Source organism: Tachyglossus aculeatus, chromosome 7 (genome assembly GCF_015852505.1).
Source record: "Tachyglossus aculeatus isolate mTacAcu1 chromosome 7, mTacAcu1.pri, whole genome shotgun sequence".
Lineage (NCBI taxonomy): Eukaryota > Metazoa > Chordata > Mammalia > Monotremata > Tachyglossidae > Tachyglossus > Tachyglossus aculeatus.
Window position 1 is genome coordinate 844,357 of NC_052072.1, and position 20,456 is coordinate 864,812.

General features: G+C 48.0%; 1 protein-coding gene across 1 annotated transcript in view; it reads right to left on the reverse strand.

The window, feature by feature from the left end:
* Positions 1-802: 802 nt before the first annotated feature.
* The window catches only part of TMEFF2 (transmembrane protein with EGF like and two follistatin like domains 2), a 66,728-nt gene continuing 47,074 nt past the window's right edge, over positions 803-20,456 (reverse strand). Inside the window, exons 6-10 of the mRNA XM_038749243.1 lie at positions 18,484-18,632; positions 15,912-15,971; positions 14,155-14,278; positions 10,645-10,803; positions 803-1,116 (exon numbers count right to left, since the gene is read on the reverse strand). Of these exons, the coding sequence (XP_038605171.1) occupies positions 1,020-1,116; positions 10,645-10,803; positions 14,155-14,278; positions 15,912-15,971; positions 18,484-18,632 (589 nt within the window). The 3' untranslated portion in view covers positions 803-1,019. The remainder of the gene's footprint in view (positions 1,117-10,644; positions 10,804-14,154; positions 14,279-15,911; positions 15,972-18,483; positions 18,633-20,456) is intronic.

Genomic DNA, 20,456 nt, shown 5'->3' on the forward strand with positions numbered 1-20,456 from the left:
TGTGGGGAAGGGAAGGAGGTAAGATGGGGGGGATTGAGAGGGGGACGAGGGGGAGAGGAAAAAGGGGGTGCAGTCTGGGAAGGCCTCCTGGAGAAGGTGGGCTCTCAGTAGGGCCTTGAAGGGAGGAAGAGAGTGAGCTTGGCGGATGCCCACAGCACCTGTATATATGTATATATGTCTGTACATATTACTCTATTTATTTATTTAGTTTACTTGTACATATCTATTCTATTTATTTTATTTTGTTAGTATGTTTGGTTTTGTTCTCTGTCTCCCCCTTTTAGACTGTGAGCCCACTGTTGGGTAGGGACTGTCTCTAGATGTTGCCAACTTGTACTTCCCAAGCACTTAGTTCAGTGCTCTGCACACATTAAGCGCTCAACAAATACGATTGATTGATTGCTTTGCACACCGTAAGTGCTCAATAAATACGATTGAATGAATGAATGAATGGTGACTTTTAGACTGTGAGCCCACTGTTGGGTAGGGACTGTCTCTATGTGTTGCCAATTTGTACTTCCCAAGCGCTTAGTACAGTGCTCTGCACATAGTAAGCGCTTAATAAATACGATTGATGATGATGATGATGGTGACCTCTGAGAGGGCGGTTTCTGTGGAGCGAAGGGGACGGAAGCCAGATCGGAGGCCGGGTCGGCTCAGCCCCACGACGCGGCCGTCCGATCCCGAGAACACAGCCGGCTAGGAGGTACGGCAGAGTTAAGAAGGCCGATGCTTTTTCTTTTTCGTCTCATCACTGAGTATTTATTATATATAACAAATACATGAAAAAGAAAAAACTATATTGTGTGATATAAATAGTTTATTTACATTACAGAAAAACATCAAGACAATGTATACTATCTCAAATATATCGATACATAATCCAATAGAGCTGTAGTACGGGTTTTCATTGGTGTCGATTACCACAAAAGCAAGGCAACATGTGTTGTTCACGTCTAAGTTCCGGCCCCGGTCCAGGACGGGGCAGCTTGGCCGAGGGAGAGAGAACCATGCACTTTTCAAATCAGTCTGGTCGACGCTCTGGTCGTGTTGTCTGACCCGTAGTGGCCCGTAGTCTGCTTCTGCCTGTGCATTCTGTTGCTCCGCGGACATTTCCTGAAATGGGGAGGGTCCGCAGGGTTCAGGGGGGACCGGGTTGAGGGGAGACACGCTGTACCGAACGCTTGAGGAAGGACGAAACTCCCGGCTTACTCCCTTTCTTCATCCCCTCTCCCAGCCCGCGGCACTCATGTCCATTATCCGTCATTTCTGTATTTCTACAAATGTCCGTCTAGACGGTCAGCTCGCTGTGGGCAGGGAATGCGTCTGTAAATTATTGTATCATCTGCCCCTCTAGACAGGCAGCTCGCTGTGGGCAGGGAATGCGTCTTTAAATTATTGTATCGTCTGCCCCTCTAGACAGCTCATTGTGGGCAGGGAATGTGTTTGTAAATTATTGTATCATCTGCCCCTCTAGACGGTCAGCTCGCTGTGGGCAGGGAATGTGTCTGTATATTATTGTATCGTCTGCCCCTCTAGACAGCTCACTGTGGGCAGGGAATGTGTTTGTAAATTATTGTATCGTCTGCCCCTCTAGATGGTCAGCTCGCTGTGGGCAGGGAATGTGTCTGTAAATTATTGTATCCTCTGTCCCTCTAGACAGCTCGTTATGGGCAGGGAATGTGTCTGTAAATTGTTGTATCATCTGCCCTTCTAGATGGTCAGCTCGCTGTGGGCAGGGAATGTGTCTGTAAATTATTGTATCGTCTGCCCCTCTAGACAGTCAGCTCATTGTGGGCAGGGAATGTGTCTGTATATTATTGTATTGTCTGCCTCTCTAGATGGTCAGCTCACTGTGGGCAGAGAATGTGTCTGTATATTATTGTATCATCTGCCCCTCTAGACCATCAGCTCGCTGTGGGCAGAGAATGTGTCTGTATATTACTGTATTGTCTGCCCCTCTAGACGGTCAGCTTGCTGTGGGCAGGGAATGTGTCTGTAAATTATTGTATCGTCTGCCCCTCTAGACAGTCAGCTCATTGTGGGCAGGGAATGTGTCTGTAAATTATTGTATCTTCTGCCCCTCTAGACAGCTCATTGTGGGCAGGGAATGTGTTTGTAAATTATTGTATCATCTGCCCCTCTAGACGGTCAGCTCGCTGTGGGCAGGGAATGTGTCTGTAAATTATTGTATCCTCTGTCCCTCTAGACAGCTCGTTATGGGCAGGGAATGTGTCTGTAAATTGTTGTATCATCTGCCCCTCTAGATGGTCAGCTCGCTGTGGGCAGGGAATGTGTCTGTAAATTATAGTATCGTCTGCCCCTCTAGACAGTCAGCTCACTGTGGGCAGGGAATGTGTCTGTATATTATTCTATTGTCTGCCCCTCTAGACGGTCAGCTCACTGTGGGCAGGGAATGTGTCTGTAAATTATTGTATCGTCTGCCCCTCTAGACGGTCAGCTCACTGTGGGCAGGGAATGTGTTTGTAAATTATTGTATCGTCTGCCTCTCTAGACGTTCAGCTCATTGTGGTCAGGGAATGTGTCTGTAAATTATTGTACCGTCTGCCCCTCTAGACGGTCAGCTTGCTGTGGGCAGGGAATGTGTCTGTATATTATTGTATCATCTGCCTCTCTAGATGGTCAGCTCGCTGTGGGCAGGGAATGTGTCTGTAAATTATTGTATCATCTGCCCCTCTAGACAGTCAGCTCGTTGTCGGCAGAGAATGTGTCTGTATATTACTGTATTGTCTGCCCCTCTAGACAGTCAGCTCGCTGTGGGCGGGGAATGTTTCTGTAAATTATTGTATCATCTGCCCCTCTAGACCATCAGCTCATTGTGGGCAGGGAATGTGTCTGTATATTATTGTATCGTCTGCCTCTCTAGACGTTCAGCTCATTGTGGTCAGGGAATGTGTCTGTAAATTATTGTATCGTCTGCCCCTCTAGACGGTCAGCTCGCTGTGGGCAGGGAATGTGTCTGTATATTATTGTATCATCTGCCTCTCTAGATGGTCAGCTCGCTGTGGGCAGGGAATGTGTCCTTAAATTATTGTATCGTCTGCCCCTCTAGACAGTCAGCTCGTTGTGGGCAGAGAATGTGTCTGTATATTACTGTATTGTCGGCCCCTCTAGACGGTCAGCTCTCTGTGGGCAGGGAATGTGTCTGTAAATTATTGTATCGTCTGCCCCTCTAGACCATCAGCTCATTGTGGGCAGGGAATGTGTCTGTATATTATTGTATCGTCTGCTCCTCTAGATGGTCAGCTCGCTGTGGGCAGGGAATGTGTCTGTAAATTATTGTATCGTCTGCCCCTCTAGACAGTCAGCTCGTTGGCGGAGAATGTGTCTGTATATTACTGTATAGTCTGCCCCTCTAGATGGTCAGCTCGCTGTGGGCAGGGAATGTGTCTGTAAATTATTGTATCATCTGCCCCTCTAGACCATCAGCTCATTGTGGGCAGGGAATGTGTCTGTATATTATTGTATTGTCTGCCTCTCTAGACATTCAGCTCATTGTGGTCAGGGAATGTGTCTGTAAATTATTGTATCGTCTGCCCCTCTAGACGGTCAGCTCGCTGTGGGCAGGGAATGTGTCTGTATATTATTGTATCATCTGCCTCTCTAGATGGTCAGCTCGCTGTGGGCAGGGAATGTGTCCTTAAATTATTGTATCGTCTGCCCCTCTAGACAGTCAGCTCGTTGTGGGCAGAGAATGTGTCTGTATATTACTGTACTGTCGGCCCCTCTAGACGGTCAGCTCTCTGTGGGCAGGGAATGTGTCTGTAAATTATTGTATCGTCTGCCCCTCTAGACCATCAGCTCATTGTGGGCAGGGAATGTGTCTGTATATTATTGTATTGTCTGCCTCTCTAGACGGTCAGCTTGCTGTGGGCAGGGAATGTGTCTGTATATTATTGTATCATCTACCTCTCTAGACGGTCAGCTCGCTGTGGGCAGGGAATGTGTCTGTAAATTATTGTATCTTCTGCCCCTCTAGACAGTCAGCTCGTTGTGGGCAGGGAATGTGTTTGTAAATTATTGTATCATCTGCCCCAGTAGATGGTCAGCTCGCTGTGGGCAGGGAATGTGTCTGTAAATTATTCTATCCTCTGACCCTATAGACGGTCAGCTCGCCGTGGGCAGAGAATGTGTCTGTAAATTATTGTATCTTCTGCCCCTCTAGACAGTCAGCTCGTTGTGGGCAGGGAATGTGTTTGTAAATTATTGTATCATCTGCCCCTCTAGATGGTCAGCTCGCTGTGGGCAGGGAATGTGTCTGTGAATTATTGTGCCCTCTGTCCCTATAGACGGTCAGCTCGCTGTGGGCAGGGAATGTGTCTGTAAATTATTGTATCGTCTGCCCCTCTAGACGGTCAGCTCGCTGTAGGCAGGGAATGTGTCTGTATATTATTGTATCGTCTGCCCCTCTAGACGGTCAGCTCGCTGTGGGCAGGGAATGTTTCTGTAAATTATTGTATCATCTGCCCCTCTAGACCATCAGCTCATTGTGGGCAGGGAATGTGTCTGTATATTATTGTATCATCTGCCCCTCTAGACCATCAGCTCATTGTGGGCAGGGAATGTGTCTGTATATTATTGTATCATCTGCCCCTCTAGACAGTCAGCTCGTTGTGGGCAGGGAATGTGTTTGTAAATTATTGTATCATCTGCCCCAGTAGATGGTCAGCTCGCTGTGGGCAGGGAATGTGTCTGTAAATTATTGTATCCTCTGCCCCTCTAGATGGTCAGCTCGCTGTGGGCAGGGAATGTGTCTGTAAATTATTGTATCTTCTGCCCCTCTAGACAGTCAGCTCGTTGTGGGCAGGGAATGTGTTTGTAAATTATTGTATCATCTGCCCCTCTAGATGGTCAGCTCGCTGTGGGCAGGGAATGTGTCTGTGAATTATTGTGCCCTCTGTCCCTATAGACGGTCAGCTCGCTGTGGGCAGGGAATGTGTCTGTAAATTATTGTATCGTCTGCCCCTCTAGACGGTCAGCTCGCTGTAGGCAGGGAATGTGTCTGTATATTATTGTATCGTCTGCCCCTCTAGGCCATCAGCTGTACACCGTGCTGCCTCCCTAGACTACAAACTCATCGTGGGCAGGGAGTGTGTCTATTCTAGTGTACTCTCCCAAGTGCTTAGAACAGTGATCTAATGATGATGATGATTGATTGATTAATCCCCATTTTACAGGAGGGAACTGAGGCACAGAGAAGTGAAGTGACTTGCCCGAAGTCACACAGCTGACAATTGGCAGAGCCGGGATTCGAACCCATGACCCCTGACTCCAAAGCCCGGGCTCTTTCCACGGAGCCATGCTGCCTCCTTGCTGACCTCCGGCCTCCTGTCTCTTCCCACTCTTCACTCTGCTGCCTGGATAATTTTTCCACAGAAACATTCAGGACACGTCATCCCGCTCCTCAGAAAACTCCAGTGGTGGCCCATCCGCCTTCGCGTCAAACAACAATTCCTCTATCAATCAATCAATCAATCAATCAATCGTATTTATTGAGCGCTTACTGTGTGCAGAGCACTGTACTAAGCGCCATTGTCTTTAAAACCGTCCATCCCCTGGCCCCCTCCGTCCTCACCTCACTGCTCTCTGATTACAACCCAGCCCGCACGCTTTAGTCATCAATCGTATTTATTGAGCGCTTACTGTGTGCACAGCACTGTACTAAGCGCTTGGGAAGTACAAATTGGCAACATATAGAGACAGTCCCTACCCAACAGCGGGCTCACAGTCTAAAATGTCAGCGTGGCTCGTTGGAAAGAGCCCGGGCTTTGGAGTCAGAGGTCATGGGTTCAAATCCTGGCTCCGCCAACTGTCAGCTGGGTGACTTTGGGCGAGTCACTTCACTTCTCTGGGCCTCAGTGACCTCATCTGTAAAATGGGGATTAAGACTGTGAGCCCCCAGTGGGACAACCTGATCACCTTGTCACCTCCCCAGCGCTTAGAACAGTGTTTGCACATCGTAAGCGCTTAATAAATACCATTATTATTATTATTATTATTAATGTCCTGCCTTTCATCCACCTCCTCCAACCTGCTCCCTGCCAGGCCCAAGAAAGGGCTTAGTACAGTGCTCTGCACACAGTAAGCGCTCAATAAATACGATTGAATGAATTAATGAAAGGGCGAGAAGAGACTGACAGCCCCCCCTCTCCCTGCCTCTGGCAGCCCATTCATTCATTTGTATTTATTGAGCAATTACTGTGGGCAGAGCATTAATAATAATAATAATAATAATAATGATGGCATTTATTAAGTGCTTACTATGTGCAAAGCACTGTTCTAAGTGCTGGGGAGGTTACAAGGAGATCAGGTTGTCCCATGGTGGGCTCAGAGTCTTAATCTTTTAGACTGTGAGCCCGCTGTTGGGTAGGGACTGTCTCTATATGTTGCCAACTTGTACTTCCCAAGCGCTTAGTCCAGTGCTCTGCACACAGTAAGCGCTCAATAAATACGATTGATTGATTAATCCCCATTTTACAGATGAGGGAACTGAGGCCCAGAGAAGTGAAGTGACTTCCCCAAGGTCACACAGCTGACAATTGGCGGAGCCGGGGTTTGAACCCATGACCTCTGACTCCAAAGCCTGGGCTCTTCTCCACTGAGCCACGCTGCTTCTCTGATAATTATAATAATAATAACACCATATTAATACATGGTATAATAATATACCATAATAATAATTATGGTATTTGCTAAGCGCTTACTATGTGCGAAGCACTGTTTTAAGCCCTGGGGTAGATACAAGTCAATCAAGTTGGACACAGTCCCTGTCCCACATGAGGCTCACCCTCTTAATGCCCATTTTACAGGTAAGGGAACTGAGGCCCAGAGAATAATAATAATGATAATAACAATAACAATAACAATAACAATAATAATAACAATAATAATAATAATATTTATCGAGCACTTACTATGTGCAAAGCACTGTTCTAAGTGCTGGGGGGATACAAGGTAATCAGGCTGTCCCACAGGGGGCTCACAGTCTTCATCCCCATTTTACAGATGAGGGAACTGAGGCCCAGAGAAGTGAAGTGACTTGCCCAAAGTCACACAGCTGACAACTGTTAGAGCCGGGATTTGAACCCATGACTTCTGACTCCAAAGCCCGGGCTCTTTCCACTGAGCCACGCCGCTTAGTGAAATGACTTGCCCAAGGTCACACAGCAGGCCGGTAGCAGAGCCGGGATTGATAATAATAATAATAATAATAATAATAATAATAATAATAATAATAATAATGATGATATTTGTGGTATTTCATCATCATCATCATCAATCGTATTTATTGAGCACTTACTATGTGCAGAGCACTGTACTAAGCACTTGGGAAGTACAAATTGGCAACATATAGAGACAGTCCCTACCCAACAGTGGGCTCACAGTCTAAAAAGCACTCATTATGTGCCCGGCACTGTACTAAGCTCTGGGGTGGATGATAATAAAAATAATAATAATAACTGTGGTATTTGTTAAGCACTTACTATGTGCCAGGCACTGTATTAAGCTCTGGGGTGGCTGATGATAATAATAATAACAAGTGTGGTATTTGTTAAGCACTTACTGTGTGCCAGGCGCTGTACTAAGCACTGGGGCTGGAAAATGGGAAATTGGGTTGGATACAGTCCCTGTCCCACATGGGGTTCCCAGTTTCAATCCCCATCTTCCAGATGAGGGAACCGAGGCCCAGAAACTGGAAGTGAGAAGCAGCGTGGCTCAGTAGGAAAGAGCCCGGGCTTTGGAGTCAGAGGTCATGGGTTCAAATCCCGGCTCCGCCGATTGTCAGCTGTGTGACTTTGGGCAAGTCACTTCACTTCTCTGGGCCTCAGTGACCTCATCTGGAATATGGGGATTGACTGTGAGCCCCACGGGGGACAACCTGATCACCTTGTAACCTCCCCCTGTGCTTAGAACAGTGCTTTGTACATAGGAAGCGCTTAATAAATGCCATCATTAAGTGATTTGCCCGAGGTCATACAGCAGACAAGCGGCGGAGCCGGGATTAGAACCCAGGTCCTTCCGACTGTCCGTGCGCCATGTGCTAGGCCTCGCCGCTACGGAGTACTGTACTAAGCACCCGGGAGAGCCCGATATAACCCCAGGTCCTTTGTGCATATTTATTACTCTATTTATTGATTTATTTTACTTGTACCTATCTATTCTATTTATTTTATTTTGTTAGTATGTTTGGTTTTGTTCTCTGTCTCCCCCTTCTAGACTGTGAGTCCACTGTTGGGTAGGGACTGTATATGTTGCTAGCTTGTACTTCCCAAGCGCTTAGTACAGTGCTCTGCACACAGTAAGCGCTCAATAAATGCGATTGATTGATTGATTGACTCTCCGTGAGCCACGCGCTAAGCCTCGCCGCTACAGAGCACTGTACTAAGCACCCGGGAGAGCCCGATATAACCCCAGGTCCTTCCGACTCTCCGCGCGCCACGCGCTAGGCCTCGCCGCTACAGAGCACTGTACTAAGCACCCGGGAGAGCCCGATATAACCCCAGGTCCTTTGTACATATTTATTACTCTATTTATTGATTTATTTTACTTGTACCTATCTATTCTATTTATTTTATTTTGTTAGTATGTTTGGTTTTGTTCTCTGTCTCCCCCTTCTAGACTGTGAGCCCACTGTTGGGTAGGGACTGTCTTTGTGTGTTGCCGACTTGGACTTCCCAAGCGCTTAGTACAGTGCTCTGCACACAGTAAGCGCTCAATAAATACGATTGATTGATTGATTGACTCTCCGTGAGCCACGCGCTAGGCCTCGCCGCTACAGAGCACTGTACTAAGCACCCGGGAGAGCCCGATATAACCCCAGGTCCTTCCGACTCTCCGCGCGCCACGCGCTAGGCCTCGCCGCTACAGAGCACTGTACTAAGCACCCGGGAGAGCCCGATATAACCCCAGGTCCTTTGTGCATATTTATTACTCTATTTATTGATTTATTTTACTTGTACCTATCTATTCTATTTATTTTATTTTGTTAGTATGTTTGGTTTTGTTCTCTGTCTCCCCCTTCTAGACTGTGAGTCCACTGTTGGGTAGGGACTGTATATGTTGCTAGCTTGTACTTCCCAAGCGCTTAGTACAGTGCTCTGCACACAGTAAGCGCTCAATAAATGCGATTGATTGATTGATTGACTCTCCGTGAGCCACGCGCTAAGCCTCGCCGCTACAGAGCACTGTACTAAGCACCCGGGAGAGCCCGATATAACCCCAGGTCCTTCCGACTCTCCGCGCGCCACGCGCTAGGCCTCGCCGCTACAGAGCACTGTACTAAGCACCCGGGAGAGCCCGATATAACCCCAGGTCCTTTGTACATATTTATTACTCTATTTATTGATTTATTTTACTTGTACCTATCTATTCTATTTATTTTATTTTGTTAGTATGTTTGGTTTTGTTCTCTGTCTCCCCCTTCTAGACTGTGAGTCCACTGTTGGGTAGGGACTGTCTTTGTGTGTTGCCGACTTGGACTTCCCAAGCGCTTAGTACAGTGCTCTGCACACAGTAAGCGCTCAATAAATGCGATTGATTGATTGATTGACTCTCCGTGAGCCACGCGCTAAGCCTCGCCGCTACAGAGCACTGTACTAAGCACCCGGGAGAGCCCGATATAACCCCAGGTCCTTCCGACTCTCCGTGCGCCACGCGCTAGGCCTCGCCGCTACAGAGCACTGTACTAAGCACCCGGGAGAGCCCGATATAACCCCAGGTCCTTTGTACATATTTATTACTCTATTTATTGATTTATTTTACTTGTACCTATCTATTCTATTTATTTTATTTTGTTAGTATGTTTGGTTTTGTTCTCTGTCTCCCCCTTCTAGACTGTGAGTCCACTGTTGGGTAGGGACTGTCTTTGTGTGTTGCCGACTTGGACTTCCCAAGCGCTTAGTACAGTGCTCTGCACACAGTAAGCGCTCAATAAATGCGATTGATTGATTGATTGACTCTCCATGCGCCATGTACTAGGCCTCGCCGCTACAGAGCACTGTACTAAGCACCCGGGAGAGCCCGATATAACCCCAGGTCCTTCCGACTGTCCGTGCGCCACGCGCTAGGCCTCGCCACTACAGAGCACTGTACTAAGCACCCGGGAGAGCCCAATACAACCCCAGGTCCTTTGTACATATTTATTACTCTATTTATTGATTTATTTTACTTGTACCCATCTATTCTATTTATTTCATTTTGTTAGTCTGTTTGGTTTTGTTGTCTGTCTCCCCCTTCTAGACTGTGAGCCTACTGTTGGGTAGGGACTGTCTCTATATGTTGCCAGCTTGTACTTCCCAAGCGCTTAGTACAGTGCTCTGCACACAGTAAGCGCTCAATAAATACGATTGATGGATTGATTGACTCTCCGTGCGCCACGCGCTAGGCCTCGCCGCTACAGAGCACTGTACTAAGCACCCGGGAGAGCCCGATATAACCCCAGGTCCTTCCGACTCTCCGTGCGCCACGCGCTAGGCCTCGCCGCTACAGAGCACTGTACTAAGCACCCGGGAGAGCCCGATATAGCGTAGTTGGTGGACCCGTTCCCTGCCCGCAGTGAGCTTTCGGGCTAGACGGGGAAGACGGACAATCGGGGGGGTGAATTAAAGGGGAGGACGCCCGGACCTGGTGATGCAGAGGACGACGACGCAGATGACGGCGATCTGGACGGTGCCGATGACGGCGGCGATCAGCACGTACTGGAAGCGGGCCGGGCCGGGCACCACGTAGAGGACGCTGTAATCCTTCTTCTCACAGTGTTGCCCCGTGTAGCCTGCGTTGCACCTGCAAAGGCAGCGGCCCGTCGCGGGATGGGGGGAGCGCCCCGGGGGGGGGCCCCGGGGACTTACCGCCGGGGCCGGGGAATCGAGGCCCGGGCAGTGGGAGTCCCGGACAGCTGTCTGGACGACCCAGGGAATCGCTACCCTGCCGTCGGCGCGAATCCTGGACGGCTATTTGGGTGACCCAGGGAGTCTATAATCATCATCATCATCATCATCAATCGTATTTATTGAGCGCTTACTGTGGGCAGAGCACTGGACTAAGCGCTTGGGAAGTCCAAGTTGGCAACATAGAGAGACAGTCCCTACCCAACAGTGGGCTCACAGTCTAATAATGATAGCATTTATTAAGCGCTCACTACGCTCAAAGCGCCGTTCTAAGCGCTGGGGAGGTTACGAGGTGATCAGGTGGTCCCACGGGGGGCTCCCAGTCTTCATCCCCATTTGACAGGTGAGGTAACTGAGGCACAGAGAAGTGAAGTGCACCCAGTTGGCATCCAGTACAGCACTTTGCTCCTAGGAGATGCTCAAGACATGATGTATTCATTCAATCGTATTTATTTATTTATCGTATTTATTCACAGTCTTTCAGACTGTGAGCCCACTGTTGGGTAGGGACTGTCTCTATATGTTGCCAGTTTGTACTTCCCAAGCGCTTAGTCCAGTGCTCTGCACCTAGTAAGCGCTCAATAAATACCATTGATGATGATGATGATGATTTATTGAGCGCTTACTGTTTGCAGAGCACTGGACTAAGCGCTTGGGAAGTCCAAGTCGGCAACAGATAGAGACAATCCCTACCCAACAATGGGCTCACAGTCTAGAACTGGGGGACGGGCAACAAAACAAAACAAGTAGACAGGCGTCAACTCCATCAAAATAGATTAATAGAATTATAGATGTATGTGTAATAATAATAATGATGATGATGATGGCATTTGTTAAGCACTTACTATGTGCAAAATACTGTTCCAGGTGCTGGAAGGATACAAGGTTGTCCCACTGGGGGCTCACAGCCTTAATCCCCATTTGACAGATGAGGTAATTGAGGCACAGAGAAGCGAAGTGACTTGCCCAAAGTCACACAGCTGACAATTGGCAGAGGTGGGATTTGAACCCACGACCTCTGACTCCAAAGGCCGGGCTATTTCCGCTGAGCCACGCTGCTTCTCTACCCCACTGCTGGATAATATCAGCCCTGCCTTGATGCCTCGGTGACTCAGGGAGTCCACCCTTGCTGGTCATTGTGACTCCTAACCAGGTATTCGGATGACCTAGGGAGTCTTCCCCACTCCCAAGCGCTCAGTCCAGTGCTCTGCACACAGTAAGCGCTCAATAAATACGACCGAATGAATGAATTTATCTATTTTGATGGTATTGACGCCTGTCTACTTGTTTTGTTTTGTCGTCTGCCTCCCCGCTTCTAGACTGTGAGCCCGTTGTTGGGTAGGGACTGTCTCTATCTGTTGCCAATTTGTACTTCCCAAGAGCTTAGTACAGTGCTTTGCACACAGTAAGCGCTCAATAAATACAACAATGAATTTGTGTATTTTGATGGTATTGACGCCTGCCTACTTGTTTTGTTTTGTCGTCTGTCTCCCCGCTTCTAGACTGTGAGCCCGTTGTTGGGTAGGGACTGTCTCTATCTGTTGCCAATTTGTACTTCCCAAGCGCTTAGTACAGTGCTTTGCACACAGTAAGCGCTCAATAAATACAACAATGAATTTGTGTATTTTGATGGTATTGACGCCTGCCTACTTGTTTTGTTTTGTCGTCTGTCTCCCCGCTTCTAGACTGTGAGCCCGCCATTGGGTAGGAACCGTCTCTATCTGTTGCCAATTTGTACTTCCCAAGCGCTTAGTCCAGTGCTTTGCACACAGTAAGCGCTCAATAAATACGACTGAATGAATTTGTGTATTTTGATGGTATTGACGCCTGCCTACTTGTTTTGTTTTGTCGTCTGTCTCCCCGCTTCTAGACTGTGAGCCCGTCGGTTGGTAGGGACCATCTCTATCCGTTGCCAATTTGTACTTCCCAAGCGCTTAGTACAGTGCTTTGCACACAGTAAGCGCTCAATAAATACGACTGAATGAATTTATCTATTTTGATGGTATTGACGCCTGCCTACTTGTTTTGTTTTGTTGTCTGTCTCCCTGCTTCTAGACTGTGAGCCCGTTGTTGGGTAGGGACCGTCTCTATCTGTTGCCAGTTTGTACTTCCCAAGCGCTTAGTCCAGTGCTCTGCACACAGTAAGTGCTCAATAAATACGATTGAATGAATGAATTTATCTATTTTGATGGTATTGACGCCCGTCTACTTGTTTTGTTTTGTCGTCTGCCTCCCCGCTTCTAGACTGTGAGCCCGTCGTTGGGTAGGGACCGTCTCTATCTGTTGCCAATTTGTACTTCCCAAGTGCTTAGTCCAGTGCTTTGTACACAGTAAGTGCTCAATAAACACGATTGAATGAATGAATTTATCTATTTTGATGGCATTGACGCCTGCCTACTTGTTTTGTTTTGTCGTCTGCCTCCCCGCTTCTAGACTGTGAGCCCGTCGTTGGGTAGGGACCGTCTCTGTCTGTTGCCAGTTTGTACTTCCCAAGCGCTTAGTCCAGTGCTCTGCACACAGTAAGTGCTCAATAAATATGATTGAATGAATGAATTTATCTATTTTGATGGCATTGACGCCTGCCTACTTGTTTTGTTTCGTCGTCTGCCTCCCCGCTTCTAGACTGTGAGCCCGTCGGTGGGTAGGGACCATCTCTATCTGTTGCCAATTTGTACTTCCCAAGCGCTTAGTCCAGTGCTCCGCACATAGTAAGCGCTCAATAAATACGATTGAATGACTGAATGACTGACTGAATGAATGAAGGAATCCTCACCTGGGTTTGACAGACCAGCTAGGCCCGGGCACCCCCTTGGGCACGGAGCTGGCGGGGGGTTCACCACTATCACCACCACCTGTCATCATCATCATCATCATCATCAATCGTATTTACTGAGCGCTTACTGTGTGCAGAGCACTGTACTAAGCGCTTGGGAAGTACAAGTTGGCAACAGAGAGAGACAGTCCCTACCCAACAGTGGGCTCACAGTCTAAAAGGGGGAGACAGAGAACAAAACCAAACATACTAACAAAATAAAATAAATAGAATAGATATATGTATTCTGTCGTCCTTCACCACGCAACCCTCCGGCCCCCGCCTCGCCCACGGCCCGGCCCAGTGCCCCCTCCCCCCCGCGCCCCACTGGGGGGTCCCCCCACCCCGGGGTGGAGCGCTTAGTACAGTGCTCTGCACACAGTAAGCGCTCAATAAATGCGATTGATGATTGATTGGAGGGGGAGAAGGGGGTACCTGCAGGAGGGCTCGGGGGTGTTGAGGGAGTGCTCGCAGGCCCCGTGCTTGCAGAAGGAGCTGAGGTGGTCCGGGCAGGGGGTGGCCGGCCCCCCGACGCTCTCTTCCAGCTTGTTGGCGTTCTCTGTGGGGGGACAGGACGGCTTTTAGACTGTAAGCCCACTGTTGGGTAGGTACTGTCTCTATATGTTGCCAATTTGTACTTCCCAAGCGCTTAGTACAGTGCTCTGCACACAGTAAGCGCTCAATAAATGCGATTGATGGATTTATGTTTGGTTTTGTTGTCTGTCTCCCCCTTCTAGACTGTGAGCCCACTGTTGGGTAGGGACCGCCTCTAGATGTTGCCCACTTGGACTTCCCAAGCGCTTAGCACAGTGCTCTGCACACAGTAAGCGCTCAATAAATCCGATTGATGACGGCCCACACTCGGGTGCCCGCTGGACTCTGCCGCCACGTCGCCCGCCGACCGTGAAATGGGATTTTTCTAGGTGCTCGACCCGCTAGGAGAGGCCCGGCCTAGTGGATTGAGCCCAGAGTGGAGTCTAGTGGATTCTGACCTTGAGAGTCAGAAGGTCATGTGCGGAAGGAGGCCGGCGATGCAAGAAATGCTTTAATCGAACAAGTAAAAATGCCCAGCGCTTAAAATGACGCAGAGTAGTCAGATAGATAGAAGTCCCTCCCTCCTCACATCCGCCAAGCTAGCTCTCTTCCTCCCTTCAAAGCCCTACTGAGAGCTCACCTCCTCCAGGAGGCCTTCCCACACTGAGTCCCCTCCTTCCTCTCCCCCTCCACCCCTTCTTCATCCCCCCGCCTTACCTCCTCCCCCCCAGCACCTGTATACTGTGAGCCCACTGTTGGGTAGGGACTGTCTCTATATGTTGCCAATTTGTACTTCCCAAGCACTTAGTACAGTGCTGTGCACATAGTAAGTGCTCAATAAATACGATTGATGATGATGATGATGATATAATAATAATAATGATAGCATTTATTAAGCGCTTCCTACATGCAAAGCACTGTTCTAAGCGCTGGGGGGGATACAAGGTGATCAGGTTGTCCCACTTGGGGCTTACAGTCTTAATCCCCATTTTACAGATGAGGGAACTGAGGCTCAGAGAAGTGAAGTGACTTGCCCAGGGTCACACAGCAGACATGTGGTGGAGGCGGGATACGAACCCATGACCTCTGACTCCAAAGCCCGGGCTCTTTCCACTGAGCCACGCTGCTTCTCTCTATATATGTTTGTATGTATTTATTACTGTATTTATTTTACTTGCACATATTTATTACTCTGTTTATTTATCTTACTTGTACATATCTATTCTATTTATTTTATTTTGTTAGTCTGTTTGGTTCTGTTCTCTGTCTCCCCCTTCTAGACTGTGAGCCCACTGTTGGGTAGGGACCGTCTCTAGATGTTGCCGACTTGGACTTCCCAAGCGCTTAGTCCAGTGCTCTGCACACAGTAAGCGCTCAATAAATACGATTGATGATGATGATGATGAATGAATGAATGAGCCGAGGCTCAGAGAAGCGAAGTGACTTGCCCAAAGTCACACAGCAGGCACGTGGTGGAGCTGGGATTCGAACCCATGACCTCTGACTCCAAAGCGCAGACTCCAAACCCGTGACCCTGGGCTCTAGCCACCAGGCCATGCTGCCCTCCATGCTTGGGCCGGCCGGGCGTCAGGACTCGGGGCCCGGTGTGGGGGCGAACCGGACCCCCGGGCCCCCGGACCCCCGGCCCGGGACGCTACCTGCGGAATCCGTCCTCGCGTAGTGACCGTCTTCAGATTTCGTCGTCGTGGTGGTGTTATCTGCGTCAAAGAGATAATAAAAAAGCCAATCAGGGGAGTCGCGCATGTTCCAACCGTGGAGAACCAACCCTTAGCCTAGAAGCTCCTAGAGGACAGAGATCATCAATCAATCAATCGTATTTATTGAGCGCTTACTGTGTGCAGAGCACTGGACTGAGCGCTTGGGAAGTCCAAGTTGGCAACATATGGAGACGGTCCCTACCCAACAGTGGGCTCACAGTCTAGAAGGGGGAGACAGAGAACAAAACAAAACATATTAACAAAATCAAATAAACAGAACAGATATGTACAAGTAAAATAAATGAAGAGAGTAATAAATCCGTACAAACATATATAGATCAATCAGTCGTATTTATTGAGCGCTTACTGTGTGCAGAGCACTGGACTGAGCGCTTGGGAAGTACAAGCTGGCAACATATAGAGTCGGTCCCTACCCAACAGTGGGCTCACAGTCTAGAAGGGGGAGACGGAGAACAAAACCAAACATATTAACAAAATAAAATAAACAGAACAGATATTTACAAGTAAAATAAATGAATAGAGTAATAAATCCATACAAACATATATAGATCAATCAATCGTATTTATTGAGCGCTTACTGTGTGCAGAGAACTGGACTGAGCGCTTGGGAAGTCCAAGTTGGCAACATATGGAGACGGTCCCTACCCAACAGTGGGCTCACAGTCTAGAAGGGGGAGACGGAGAACAAAACCAAACATATTAACAAAATAAAATAAACAGAACAGATATGTACAAGTAAAATAAATGGAGTAATAAATCCGTACAAACATATATAGATCAATCAATCGTATTTATTGAGCGCTTACTGTGTGCAGAGCACTGTACTGAGCACTTGGGAAGTACAAGCTGGCAACATATAGAGTCGGTCCTTACCCAACAGTGGGCTCACAGTCTAGAAGGGGGAGACGGAAAACAAAACCAAACATATTAACAAAATAAAATAAATAGAATAGGTATGCACAAGTAAAATAAATAAATAGAGTAATAAATCTGTACAAACATATATCCATATATACAGGTGCTGTGGGGAAGGGAAGGAGGTAAGGCGGGGGGGGTGGAGAGGGGAAGGAGGGGGAGAGGAAGGAGGGGGCTCAGCCTGGGAAGGCCTCCTGGAGGAGGTGAGCTCTCAGTAGGGCCTTGTCTAAGGCCCTACTTAGATCGTGTCTAATAAGCTTCTAGAGTCAATACCATACCTATGGTAGAGTCAACAATACCATCATTGTTATTATTAGTGGTTGTAGTCTCTGGGCCTCAGTTACCTCATCTGGAAAATGGGGATGAAGACTGTGAGCCCCACGTGGGACAACCTGATTGCCTTTTATCTTTGTATCCACCCCAGTGCTTAGAACAGTGCTTGGCACAGAGTAAGTGCTTAACAAATGCCATCATTATCATTATTATTATTATTCTCTGGGCCTCAGTGACCTCAGCTGTAAAATGGGGATGAAGACTGTGAGCCCCACGTGGGACAACCTGATGACCTTGTATCTACCCCAGTGCTTAGAACAGTGCTTGGCACATAGTAAGCGCTTAACAAATGTCATCATCATCATTATTATTCTCTGGGCCTCAGTGACCTCAGCTGTAAAATGGGGATGAAGACTGTGAGCCCCACGTGGGACAACCTGATGACCTTGTATCTACCCCAGTGCTTAGAACAGTGCTTGGCACATAGTAAGCGCTTAACAAATGCCATCATCATCATTATTATTCTCTGGGCCTCAGTGACCTCATCTGGAAAATGGGGATGAAGACTGTGAGCCCCACTTGGGACAACCTGATCACCTTGTATCTACCCCAGCGCTTAGAACAGTGCTTGGCACATAGTAAGCGCTTAACAAATGCCATCATTATTATTATCATTCTCTAGGCCTCAGTGACCTCATCTGGAAAATGGGGATGAAGACTGTGTGCCCCACGTGGGACAACCTGATGACCTTGTATCTACCCCAGTGCTTAGAACAGTGCTTGGCACATACTAAGCGCTTAACAAATGCCATCATTATTATTATTATTCTCTGGGCCTCAGTGACCTCATCTGGAAAATGGGAATGAAGACTGTGAGCCCCACTTGGGACAACCTGATCACCTTGTATCTACCCCAGTGCTTAGAACAGTGCTTGGCACATAGTAAGCGCTTAAAAATGCCATCATTATTATTATTACTCTCTGGGCCTCAGTGACCTCATTTGGAAAATGGGGATGAAGTCTGTGAGCCCCACGTGGGACAACCTGATTACCTTGTATCTACCCCAGCGCTTAGGACGTGCTCAGCACATAGTAAGTGCTTAACAAATACCATTATTTGTTATTTTTTGTTTGTTATACCTTTATTTGATATACCATTATACCTTTTAGACTGTGAGCCCACTGTTGGGTAGGGACTGTCTCTATATGTTACCAACTTGTAATTCCAGTGCTGTGCACACAGTAAGCGCTCAATAAATACGATTGATTGATTGATTATTATTATTATCATTATTATTATTACCTTGGCATCGCCCCAGGGACATGACTTCGATTTTTTCCTGCTTCTGACACGAGGCTTCTTTGATCTGACACGCGTTGTCGTACGATTTCCCGTCGGAAGCACAAAGGGGGTTGAAGTTGGTTTGGGAACAGTCGATGTTACACACACACCTACGGGGAGACACAAGAACGACACTTCACCGCGTCCCCTCCGGCCCTCTGGGAGTCCGTCGGTCCGGGGCATGTACTGAACGCCTGCTGGGTGCGGACCACTAGACTGAGCGCTTGGGAGAGGACAGGAGAGGGTAAATAGGCAGGATCCTTGCCTTCAAGGAGCTTCCAGTCTCGCTGGGCTTTGTAGTAAGAACAGTCCCTTAGAACAGTGCTTTGCACACAGTAAGTGCTTAATAAATAATAATAATAATAATGGCATTTATTAAGCGCTTACTATGTGCAGAGCACTGTTCTAAGCGCTGGGGAATTTACAAGGTGATCAGGTTGTCCCCTGCGGGGCTTACAGTGTTAATCCCCATTTTACAGATGAGGGAACTGAGGCCCAGAGAAGTTAAGTTCTCTGCACCCAGTAAGCGCTCAATAAATACGATTGAATGAATGAATGAAAATCAGGTTGTCCCACAGGGGGCTCACAGTTTTAATCCCCATTTTATAGACGAGGTAACTGAGGCCCAGAGAAGTGAAGTGACTGGCCCAAAGTCACACAGCTGACGAGTGGCGGAGCCGGGATTGGAACCCATGACCTCTGACTCCAAAGCCCAGGCTCTTTCCACTGAGCCATGCGAATAAAAGCCATTATTATTATTATTATTATTATATCGATGGGCATAAACTGAGCAGAAGCCCCAGTGGAGCTTTTGGGCACCAGTTCAGTGTGCTGCACTGTACTAAGCGCCTCTATTTGCTAACATGTCTGGGGTCCAGTGTGACCTTGTGGAAGGAGCACGGGAGTCGGAGTATTTTGTTTTGTTGTCGTCTGTCTTCCCCTTCTAGATCGTGAGCCTGTCGTTGGGTAGGGCCCGTCTCTGTTGCCGAATTAAACTTTCCAAGCGCTTAGTACAGTGCCCTGCACATGCTAAGCACTCGATAAAGACGATTGAATGATTGAATCATCATCATCAATCGTATTTATTGAGCGCTTACTGTGTGCAGAGCACTGTACTAAGCGCTTGGGAAGTACAAATTGGCAACATATAGAGACAGTCGCTACCCAACAGTGGGCTCACAGTCTAAAAGGGGGTTTCTTATCCTGCCTCTGCCACTTGTCTGCTGTGTGACCTTGGGCAAGTCACTTCACTTCCCTGGGCCTCAGTTCCCTCCTCCATAAAATGGGGATGAAGACCGTGAGCCCCTCGAGGGACAGGGACTGTGTCAAACCTGATCGTCTTGTATCTATCCCAGCGCTTAGTATTTTTCTTTTGATGGTATTTTGTAAGTGCTTACTCTGTGCTAGACACCGATCCAAGTGCTGGGGAAGTTACAGGCTAAAGTCCTACAGGGGCTCACGGTCTTAATCCCCATTTTACAGCTGAGGAAACTGAGGCCCAGAGAAGTGAAATGACTTGCCCAAGGTCGCATGGTAGACACACGGCAGAGGCGGGATTAGAACTCAGGTCTTTTTGAAAGGCCTGTGCTTTTTCTACGGGGCCGGGCTTCTTCTCCGGTGCCTGGAACGTGTTGGGTAGGGACTGTCTCTATGTGTTGCCAATTTGTACTTCCCAAGCGCTTAGTACAGTGCTCTGCACATAGTAAGCGCTCAATAAATACGATTGATGATGATGATGGAATGTAGTAAGTGCTTAAGAAATACCATTAAAGACGATAACAACAAAACTGTTTAGACCCTGCCGAGCATGCTAATAAGAGCGAAGGATGGGTGGGGGGGCGGTGGGAGAAGTGGGTTCTAGTCCTGGCTTTACCACCAGCCTGCTGTGTGACTGTGGATAAGTCACCTAACCTCTCTGGGCCTCAGTTTCCTCT